This window comes from Papilio machaon, chromosome 1, assembly GCF_912999745.1.
Source record: "Papilio machaon chromosome 1, ilPapMach1.1, whole genome shotgun sequence".
Classification (NCBI taxonomy): Eukaryota; Metazoa; Arthropoda; class Insecta; order Lepidoptera; family Papilionidae; genus Papilio; species Papilio machaon.
Window position 1 is genome coordinate 8,679,579 of NC_059986.1, and position 12,313 is coordinate 8,691,891.

The window sequence follows — 12,313 nt, forward strand, 5'->3', positions numbered from 1 at the left end:
TTTCAATAAACAAGTAACTGCAGTCCTGATTTATATGTTCACAAATTGACTACTAGATTACATTTTGCGGATATATTATGGCACAAACTGGCCCTCAAAGTTATTTTACATTGAAAACGTTTTAAAATTGAAGCAATGGTATAAACATTTTCAGATATCTTAGCGGCTCTTCGCGCGAGTCATTTTTTCGCATAATATAATTTTAGGTGTAACGGGGCGTAGTGGGATGCGGGGGGAGGGCATTGGGTAGCGCGTCGATGACCTTAGACTGTCAAGGTATTTGAAAAGACTAATACCTGTATTCTCTTCATTAATAGGCTCTTGTCCGCTAGTATTCGTAGTATTTTTGGTGTTAGAATGCAGTGGTCCTAGTATACATTCCAACATATCGGCGCATACGCCCATGCTGGGCTCCACGATGAATTCAATGAAGCCAATTTGAGATTCTGCTACAAGAGTATTATTCCGATCGCACAGAGGACTGAAGGGTAGTCCCAGTTCTCGCTCCTTGTCTCCCTGCAGGAAGAACTCGTCCAGCAGGCTCATAGTCCATCGATGATGGAGATCCCATCTCTGTAAAGAATAACCACCTTTGCTTACAAAGGATATATACCGTCCTTTTTATTCAAATCACGTATGCTGATGATGATGTTTATCTTTTTAAACATATTATGCGTTTTTGTAATAATAAACTGCAAAATATTTTACTAAATTATTTTCGTGTAAGAAAATGGAAAGTAAATATGAATGGGGAAACGGCGAAAATGTGAAAATCATCGAAACGCAAAGATTAAATAGTACATCACGCCTTTTGATTCAGGTTTTGGTATTTCTTTTTTTTTAGAATACGGTGATAAACGAGCAAGTGGAATATTTGTTAGTGATTCTATAGCTTTCTAAAATATAGTAAAGTCTATACCTTAGCTGGATGCGATATATCACAGCAATGCAGAACAAGGGACACTGCTTTTGACTTGTCAACCGCTGGCTCGGCGAGTGTGAGTAGCGACCGCATGTTCTTCAGCTGTTGGAAGTGGAACGACATGTCTGTCGCGAGCACCATGTCGATGACCAGTGTGCGGAACTCGCGGAATTCGTCGCGCGATAAGTTCTGCAGAATGTTGCATTCCTCGTCACGCATAAGTCTGAAAGCGTAATAAGTTGTGTAAAGATTAAAGATACAATGCAAATTCCGTATTAAAAATAAATAATTAGAGTGATCGCAAAAACTATAGTTTTAATTCCTGACGAAGTTTCATAACCATATCATTTTTATTGGAACGAAGTTCCTTATCGCGCGTTGTGAAACGGGGCTAAACGGAAAAAATTCTTACGAAAAGTTGTCACGACACTTTTTGCTATAGTAAGTATGTTAACGACGAATGAGCGCTACTTCACCATGGCAACGACGTGACAATATATAACGAAAATTCATAGAAATAAAATGTACTTCTTGTAAAGACTTAAGTTTTTTTATTCATAGAATAAACATTGGTTCCTTCACTAATTAATAGAAAGGAACTTCGTTCCATCCGGGTGTCCCTTGACACCTCTCAAGTTTTTTTCTCTACTTCTGTAGCTCTTTCTTATGGATGCATTGATATTGTAACTGCTTTAGATTTTCTCATAAATTAGGCATTAAATTAAAGTGACTTTGAATAACACAAGGACCGGAGGCGACTATTAAAGTGTTCATTTTCACCAGCAACTTGGTGTAAACTTTGCGACGAATTTTACAAAGCTCGAGATCCATCACAACTCTCGAACCAAGATTTATGATAATCTAACTAGTTAAAGAGTGATTTTCTTGTCATAACTTTATCAACACGATTTAAACTTCATTAACTTCGACTAAGTTTAAAAAAGTCGTTATTACTCAGCTTGGAAACATAAAAAATGATAGGAATATGTTTGAAATTTCGTAACTTTTCATAGGAAAAAAGATATAAACATGAGTTTATAGTGTCTCATTTTGTCGGGGACAAGTGTAGAACTTCGTAGCAGTGAAAATAATATTGCATAGGGAATAAAGAGACACTTACTGCCTTACTTTCCCCGACATACGCTTTAAACGTTTTAAAATTTCTTTTTTAATTTTTTTTTGAGTACGCACGTGATTTGCGTCACTTAAATTATTCCATCGTGGAGCCGACGCGCACTAGAGCGCCGCAATTTATATTATAATGTCGGATCCCGTAATAATTTACCGAGGTCGCCCTGATTGATGGATTGGGGTGAAGAATCATGATAGACTCTTCATAGGAAATTGGAAGAAATTGCGCCGGTGGCGCTCTGAGAGAAGGATATCTAACGTTATATTTTGTTAGATTATGAAACAAGTTCAGTTTTTTAGTATTCTAGTGTTGATACTAGTTTATATACATAATAGCTGTTGACAGCGACACTGTCCGTGCGGAACTAAAAAAAACTTTATTAGTAGCGTATGTGTTCTTGATCTAAATCTAAACTATGTTCTAAATCTGTGCCAAATTTCAGCGAGATCCGTTCAGTCGTTCTGGAGATACCTTTTAACAGACATCCATCTAAACATTCGCATTTATAATATTAGTAAGATATTTAATCGGTTAACTCTCGCATTAGGTCTCAATGCTAATAAATACATGATATGCATTATTTATTTTTGTCTTTGCATAGAACGAAATAAGGTTAACGCCTATATAGGGGCAGGGATAAGTTGTAACGAACGTGTGAAAAAATGGCGCATTTGGTTCCCGAGGGAAATTGTGTATTACTGTAACGAGTTCTCAGTCTGCGTTTCGCGTTCTTTTGTTCGCAAGAATTTAGAAATTCCATTTAGATTTTCGCCCTTTTGTTATTTATTGTCTTTCATCGCAATCGCCTTTCTCGATGATTGTTATTCAGTTGAGAAATATTTGTGGCAGTCTATTCTACTATTGTTCATGATATGGATGGTACCAATTTATTAAGCGATTGATAAAATATGATTTTCAAGATAACATTGTTATACTGCTACCGAAATTCTTTGAAATGCTCACACAGTTATTATTGTGTAAGTTAAATGAAATTTTCCAAGAAATATAATTGATCCTTATATATTTTTTTTTGTATTATTATAAAGTGGCAAAGCGGCCATCTGAATTCTCCGAAATAGCGAAGCGACCATTATCCATAGATATCCGCAATTGCAGATGCGTTGCCTACCTTTAACTGACGAAGGAAGAGACGCTAAGTAAGAGAATAATTCCTCTTTCTATGCGTCCTATCCTCTATCAAGTCTACTTCCCCTTGTAATCCTTTCCTTATAAGAATAGGTCGGGAAGGGAAACAGGACTAAAAATTAGGACTTCGGCACGTTCACACGTCAGACAAAACGCGGAATGGCTTCCACTTCACGACTGTCTTCTGTGTGGTCGTGGTATTCCATCGATCGAGTCGGCCAATTCGTACAACAGATGTCGTTATTTTATAAGTAGAATAATATAATAAGTAGAAAAACTAACACTCTTCTTCGTTATCTAAGCTCTGATTAGTTCACACTCACGATCCAAGTAGCATAACTTGCAATACTGCTGCTGACATTGCCTACTGTAATGACGCAGTTTCAAGAGGTGCCCTTGGTACTATAACACTCGCTAATAACTAAGGTCTACGTAGAGCGACTAGTATAACCCAGGTTTAAGATGCTGCAACTGCGAACGCATGTTAATTTAGGGTAACAAGTGAACCCACTGTTGTTTATAGCGCTTTCAGTGCGGTCATAAATTTGTATGGCATTACCTGAAGGCGGCACTGATGTGGTGGTTCTCAAGCACGGCGCGGTCATTGTACAGCAGAGCGGTGTCAGAGCCGGACATCACGTGGAAGTTGTTGGTGGTACCAGTGTGTTCAAAGTCGTGCACAATCGCCGCTACCAGAGTTGCGAATATCTCCAGGTCCGACAGCCAGTTCTAAACATAATGGAGTCATTAGAACAAGTAGTAAATTAACTACTGCGTGAAGAGTCCTTAACTGCGGGCGTCTATTATAAGTGTAGATTTAGTATGATTAAGAAACACTAAGCGGCAGTAAGCTTTATTGACGCAAAAGTGGTAAAAAATTGTTAGTATCCGCTCTTTGTGCACGAATAGACCGGATCTATCACGAATTCATAGAATAATGGTGAGATTTCCATTAATACTCAATCATCAAATAAAATACCCAAGTACACCTACTAAATTCTGGTATACAAGTCTATAAATTGTTAATATAAAGCTTATAAACATTTGGAAATCGTTACTTTGGGAGATACAATCAAAGCAATAAGTAAGACGGTATAAAACTACATATATAATAAATTGTAGAAAATCTTTAAAGCTTCTATTTGAATAGAATGAGATAAGAAAAGCTTTCAAAGGACCGATGACACTAGATATGAATAAATTAAGTTAATATCAAGAATTGAATAACAATATTTTAAGGGAGTTGAGGTTTTTATGTAGTTTTTATACCATAAATGATATTGACAATGTCAAACTTTGTAATGTTGGGTCTGGCAGATTGCCAAAACTTATCGAGGTCTGTCTTCTTTACTTAAGAGAATATTGACTTAAGATTGTCCAACGTTATGTACTTTGGCAAACCGACCAATTATTATATCTTGTTAAAATTATTTAAATAAAAAACCCAAATGGACATGAAGAAAGTAAAGCGTTCGTGACATTATGTCAAAACAACTGGTACATTAGTAATAAAATTTCCCCATTTCTTTCAAAGCACTAAACTGGAAAAGTTGAAAACCAATTAGAGTCGACAGATATTTTACATAGGAAAGTTTTTTGTAGTACGAAGTAAATAGGATACTTACCATAAGGCCAGTCTGACAGAGCATATAGTGAACAGTCTGCGCGACATCAGCCGCGTGCAGGTTATTGTGGTAGGGGTTGTGGAACTTGCAGTAGCCCTCCTCTATTCGGCTGAGGAAAGTTTCTAAAATCGTCGACTGCACCTGTACCAGACACATTGACAGTGAGTTGTGGTAGTAGGGGACGTTATTGATGAACAAAGATGGCAGACTTAAAATATCTGTGTGAATTTTTTCATTTGAATCGCTCCGGATTGTTGCCTTATGAAAACTTCCTTACGTATTCATTAAAAATACAATCAGTGTTGATGATTTTCGTGTTACTTGGTATTCTAAATATGTATGATGTTTGGAAATAAACTTTTAAAGAAGATTAAGTTACTTACAGAATACATCAAAGTCAGTATAGTAAAAGAACGTTTCGAATAACAACTGAACACAGAATATTTCATGAATAAATCTTTAGTTAACTCTGTACGAATCTACGAAGTCGAAACTTTAACAAAGTCAAAGCGAAAGTTACCCACGAAGAAAACGATTCTTAAGGTTTTATGTTAACATGTAATCGTTAGACTAACTTTTACCTCTTTTGCATTGGTGAGTAGGAATTGAAAACATTTCTTAAAAATCTTACAGAACTTTTCGTGTGCAATGGTTTTTGAGTGTGGTTTGTTTTAGAGAAAGAAATTTAGGTTAGACAAATCTTTTTTTTTTCTTAGAAAGAAATTTCAACTACTGCATTTTTTAAACTACTAGAGTCACTGATCCATACATACTTTCTTCACGTAAGTTTACCTTCGATATTTGGTATTATTGTAGTGTATTTTTCAAAAATAACTTTACTCCAGACTTTGAGAAATTAATATATTGATTGTTTTTTACAGTATGATATATAATGAATGGTATTAGACTGTCAAAAACTTTGGTCAAGGATCAAGACCGTTATATCCCAGAATAATGGGGGGTCATTCAATAGAAGGTTCTTTATCTCTTTGTTCGTTTAACAAATATTAGTCATATTTTATATCTGAACATAAAATTAATTTCGCTATAAGTTTATTAAAATTAACGAAAGTGTCTTACTGATGTGAATGCGTCAGTAAGAGGTCAACGTTTGACTATTACATTGGTGTAGAAATAAATTTTAAAGCAAAATTACTTAGCATTTTTTTCTTAATGAACGATGTGTGCTAACTCGATAGGCATATACAGAGTTCGAAATAATTCAGACAAAGCCCATAGGCGATACGAGGGTATTGTTTCCATACATTTTGTTAGGCGTGAATAGAATTTACACAGGCTGTTGCCTTCTTTGTTAAAGTTCTGAGGTTACAAAGGCTTTTAATACTAACCATTAATATAGTGGCAGATTTTAATAAGAATTTGGGTTAAATTTATAATTGAATTTTGAATAATTCTTTATGCCTAAAATACAAAACTGTTTTAAGTTATACCCGAATTTTTTTTTCAGAATACGTGAGAATTAAATTTACAAGAAGTTTAAGAAGCTTATTGTTAAAAGGTGTCAATAACCATTTGTTTACCCTACCTTAAACTTGTGAATCATGCCATATCGGTTGAGGAGTTCGTACCCGAGGTACTTTACTGGCGCCCCCACAGACGCCTCGTGCAGCGCAAACACGTCAAATGACCACTCGTCCAATGTCTACAAAAAACAGTATAAAGGTTTTCAAAAAAGTTGAATCAAATCCTTAATTAAAACTATACATTCTGTACAATTTAATACTCTTGCGAATTAGGCAGAAATTATAACAAATATTTTAAAAAAATTATATCAACTAATTGTCGCCCGTGACTCCGTCCACGCGTAGTTAAAAAATAATAATTTGTAGCCTATGTGTTCTTCCAAACTATGTTCTTCATCAATGCCAAATTGTAGCGAGATCAATGCAGCCGTTCTGGAGATACCTTATAGCAAACATCCATCGATCAATCCATCCAAACATTCGCATTTATAATATTAGTAAAATAGACGAAAGATTGTGAAGTTTTTGCGGTTAAATACAAACGTGGACTTGGATGATTACCAACGTTTTATTTATCCACGGCTATTGCAATAAATCAACTATAATACATGGCATGCCATGTATAACATTAAGAAAAGCAAAAATAACTATATACATATTTAATATGACAATAAAACCTTTGCCTTATTTGAAACAAAAGCTACAGTTCAAGAATAATATTTTTAATTAGGCTCTTGTTACAATGGGAAAGAGACAATGGAGGAAAATAGCAAAGTGATGCCGCAATAGCTGAAAGATAAAAAAAGGTTTGTTATGATTCATATGCTTACAAAGACATAGTTACAGTAACGTCATCATCATCATCATCATAATCAGTTCACTATACGTCCAGACGGAAACGGACAGAGGCTCGAAGTCTATCTTAAGTTAGGGGTGACTAAGCCATAGTCAACCAAGCTGGCTTCCAGCGGTGCAGCGGTGCAGGTTGCATCACGATGTTTTCCTTCATATGTAAATCGAAAAACTTCGGTACATGGCGGGATTCGAACCCAGGCTTGCAGATTGCTAGTCAATTGCTTAACCCCTGAGCCTACAGTAACGTGTTACCGTAAAATTCCACTGCCCAAAAACTTACTGTATTAAACGTATTGATATCTTTGTTTTTCCAAGGAGAGTGACATTTTTTTATACAAATCTTTCGACAATGGAACCACACAGGTACAGCGAGTCTGTAACAACTTTTTGTTTTCCGTGATAGCCTTTTCACATTAAAATGGCTGCTTTCAAAGGCAACTTGTTAATAAATTGTGACGTTGGCTCTTTGACATATACTGTGAATAGTTTTATGAAAGCGACAAAGGTTCGCAGGTAAATAAGACCGTCAGTTCCACAGTCACAAATAAAACAATCGTCACTGAACAGAAAGTGGATTTAATTAATTTTGGACTTATTTAACTTTGCTTTGTGACTATTTTAATGGAATATAATCACAGTTTGTAGGTATTTTGAAATGAAATATTTCAGTCAATACTTCCTTATTAGTAAGAATAGTAGGTACCAACAAAACTGTAGTTTATTACTACGTTATTGATGCCTGACTAGTAAGTACTATGTACTTAGTAATGATTTTTAGTGGTAGGGGAAAACGAGAAGCGGACCTAATGTTAGTCGATTCTACCATCTTACCATCATACTTTAAGAAATAATACTCTTATTATTTAGCATTACGTAGACGTTTTTAATTTATAATTAACTTTTAATATATTAATGTCATCTAATTACAAGCTTACACATGCTTGTGTTCATTTTGCTTGCTTAGGACTAAATCTACAGCGTTGCGACGAAATTTACGATGACGTCACGGCGAGGGGTCAAAGTTTGCTTTAAATTAACCAACTCACTGCTTACAACCACTTGAAGAATATTAATTGGAAAATAAAAAAAAAACAAGTATTCTGAATTTATAATTATAAAGTTTGAAGGATTTTCTTTTAATATTCCATAAAATGTATAACGCTATGAGTTTTATTAAAAAAGTGGAAATTTAAAGAAATATAAATTTACTTAATGAAAATTAATTTCAATATTACAGTTAAGGATCAAGATGAAAATTGAGTTACTTTTTGGACCAGTATAATAGCGAGTTAGAAATAGATCAAGATAAGATTCGGCCTAAGCAGTAGTAATACAAATCTACTTGTTATTCTTATATAAAGACTTCTTCTTCCATTTTTCAATTAGAGTTCTGCAACCATGATATTGAAACGACTTCCTGTACATATTACTAATATTTTAAACTATCTTTAACCCGCGACTCCGTCCGCACGGAATAAAAAATAGAAAACGGGGTAAAAATTATCCTATGTCCGTTTCCTGGTTCTAAGCTACCTGCCCACCAATTTTCAGTCAAATCGATTCAGTCGTTCTTGAGTTATAAATAGTGTAACTAACACCACTTTCTTTTATATATATATATAGATGCGAACGTTTAGATGAATGGATGGATGTTTGTTTGAAGGTATCTCCAAAACGGTTTAACGGATCTTGATGAAATTTGGCATGGATATAGAATATAGTCTGGAAGAACACATAGTCTATTCATTAAGTTTTTTTTAATTCCGCGCGGAACGACAGCTAGTTTTTTAACATGTCGATGTAATTATAACTGCCATCAAATTACATATATAACAAATAAGACATTTGCGTAATTTCTTTCATCAGAATAACAGTGATGATAGCAACATACAACATATTTTTATACTAAAACTTAAGTAGTAGAACAAACTAGAGCTCTAAAAGCGAACTTTATAGATGTCACCGCCCCAAAATTGTGGAATTAATCTCGCTTGGGTTCGTTAATTTTGAGTGTTTAACGAAATTGAAGTGCTGACACGATTAGCTCAGACGCTCCATGAATAATTAAAAGGGTTAAAGTTATAATCGAAGCAAGTCTCTATTATACTTAAGTTCAGTAACTTAATATTTGCATTTTATAGTACCGACACAGCATCTATCTTAAACTAATCAAGAACTGCTTAACTCACGGTTCGTCGGTGGTACCACCAACTAATTTTAGGCCCCTTTGGGAGTCCATTTTCATTGTAAGGTGAGACACGACTGCGAAGAATAGAAATAAACACTCATCTTAAAGATGAACCCCGACGGATCAGAAAATAGTCGGTGCCGTCGTCGGACGATCATACGCGAGTTAAGCCGATCTTAATTAGTTTATGATTATGGGTAGGAAAATTGACAATTTAATCTAGCTATGCTCTTTCCAATCATATCACGTCGGAACTGTTTGTTTGCAGACATTCAAATATATACCACTTACCTTTAAAACTCGAACAACATCTTGTGGAAACTGCATAAGTGCAGTACTCGTGACCCGTCTGTAGATTCTATCCACGAAAATTCCAGCGCGGATAGCGTGGGCGACGGACCGGAATTTTGGTTTTTCGTCAGACTTTCTTTTGGATGTTGCCAGTTGCCTCGTGAATGTTGACGCCAACCATTCCCTGACTTCAGGAGGTACAGCGTCCGGCTGGACCTCTGATAGCTCGTCATCTTCATCCGCAAGCCGTCTGTGTACATACAAATTGTGATTACAAACCTACTTTAGTTAAGTGAGCTCGTTAATAAGCTTCGCCACATTATAACACAAGCTTACGCTAAATGCTATTTTTATCATTTTGAATACTGTGGTTCTTGTTGAATCCTCTGCTCCTTTAACCTACTCCATTTAAAGCTGCAAAGCTAAACTTGAATCTACCTAAATGTATTATTTCAACCTTAATATAACTTATAATATTAACATTGAATTTTAACTTTCATATATTTAAGTAAATCGCAGTAGATGTTAAAACACACAGGCACAGGTTCTTGATGGTTGATTCATCCTATAAATTATAAAAATTATATTTTTAAACACTTACGTAGTGGAACTGCACCGTTAAATTCAAACATTATTAAATATTATCTAACTTTAACTAGTTTTTTTTTATTCATTCTAGTAAATTAACCACTATAATCTATATCTATGTATACATATTAATTACACTATTAAATTTTTTTACATAAAATTAGTAAAATTGTAACTTTATCTAATATGAATAATTTACAATTAATTTAATTGTAACTAATTAATGTGATTAGATGACACGAAGTCATTTAATCTAAAAATATAATGTTATTTCAAATGTTATTCAATAAGACAAAAGTTTGTAATTCTAAGCAAAGTCTCATCTATATATTGTAATAGAATAAAAAGAAAAATTTAATGTAAAACTTAATATTTCTAGCTGAGACTTTACATAACAACATTTCAGTATATATCAAAAATTTGCCTAGTGCCTATTGGCCGCAAAGGTTAATTATTAATTAAAATTAGGAAATAGTTTAATGATATTAAGAACAGTAGTTTTAAAGATTAAAGATTTAGTTCAAGGGACGACCATGCAGCGTGATTTCTCAGAACATCTAAAGGAAGTATTGTAGATCAAAAATTTCACCATGCAATCCAACTGCCGCAATATTTGTATACAATATTGTCAATTCCAATACAATATTGGATACATATTGTATTGTATACAAATTGTCTCTTCTCTTCAAAGACAATGAAAAAGATGAAGAATATACATTTAAATGAGTTCTTGTACAGTCGAAACAAAAAGTCATATCTGACGTGTCAGTGAATTTTTGATCCACAATGAATACATTAAACGTGCTCTACTTTAACTTTTATATTTAACGTTGCTTTCCATTATATACGAACAAATATTATTTTTATTTAATCATAAAATTCTTTAGAAGCAAATGAGTGCTTATTAAAATAGTTTAAAGAAAATTAAGTAATCTTTTCTTCAAGAAATAATTGAATTAGTTTCATGTTACATCTGAGACTTAATTTAGCATAAGTTATGTTGATGAATACTTCAGATTAAATTGTTTATATAAAACAATAGAACAAATGTTTTTAATAGAGAAAATCTTCGTTTAACTGAAATGTGAATTTAAGGTTTTATGATTATTTTAGGAATGGAACATATTTAGTAAACAGCTGTCGCCTGCGACTCTATCTGCGCGGCATTAAAAAAAACTTATATGTAGTCTAAGTGCTTCCCAACTATATTCTATAACTGTGCCAAATTTCATCAAGATCCGTTGAGTCGTTCTGAATATACCTTCAAACAAACATCCATCCATCCATCCATCGAAGGATTCATATTTATAATATTAGTAGAAGTCCTTAAAGTACTTATTATCAGACCAGTAAATATTAAAGCAATGAGAACGGTAAGTAGGTAAGAAGAATACTCTTGTTACTTCGCTATTTTGGCGAATTTGTCTGCTTACTGGTTTATACTATTAACAAACGCTTCGAGAAGGAATATAGAACATTTATTATGACATAGTCTCGTTAATTTGTTAGTAACGCTAACAAATATTTAATCAAAGCGTACAATGGAGAGCAACGTCTATCTTCACAGAACACACGACAACACAAGCGGGTCTCTTTAAGGATGCTGTTAGGTTATTTTTTATTGCCACTTGAATAAAACAAGAGATGAAAAACCGCGTCGCTGTAGGAAAGAAAAATAATATTTATAAAGGGAATTGAATGAAAATAAAATGTTTTCGTTTGCTATGTTCGGAATAGCAAATACAAGACTGGAATTTATGAAGAAAATGCTCGATATTTATAATTAAAAATATTTTTTTTGACATCAAAACAGTTTTAGTATATCTTTGATTATTTTCTGATTTTTGGATCTTGGTCTTGGCGATCTAGGTGTGTATTTTGAATTATTTAGAATAAAACTGGAATCCTAGCCAATAAAAGATATCGCATAGGGGGATTTTTTCATATTTTATCTTTAATTCGTATATCCCTCCAAAAATTTCTGATGGACTAATGGAATATCCAGTGTTATAACCTCTTAGTTAATATAAAACCTTTTTAAGAAAGTTGCAAAGTAAAAAATGACGTTGCATATAATTCAAG

General features: G+C 33.9%; 1 protein-coding gene across 2 annotated transcripts in view; it reads right to left on the reverse strand.

Moving 5' to 3' along the window:
* Window positions 1-12,313, reverse strand: part of LOC106718809 (calcium/calmodulin-dependent 3',5'-cyclic nucleotide phosphodiesterase 1) — a 103,514-nt gene that overhangs the window by 620 nt on the left and 90,581 nt on the right. For both annotated transcript variants that reach the window (XM_045678815.1, XM_045678811.1), the window contains 6 exons: window positions 9,644-9,893; window positions 6,372-6,488; window positions 4,826-4,966; window positions 3,760-3,929; window positions 920-1,145; window positions 297-573 (listed from right to left, as the gene is read on the reverse strand). In XM_045678815.1, the coding sequence (XP_045534771.1) occupies window positions 297-573; window positions 920-1,145; window positions 3,760-3,929; window positions 4,826-4,966; window positions 6,372-6,488; window positions 9,644-9,893 (1,181 nt within the window). The remainder of the gene's footprint in view (window positions 1-296; window positions 574-919; window positions 1,146-3,759; window positions 3,930-4,825; window positions 4,967-6,371; window positions 6,489-9,643; window positions 9,894-12,313) is intronic.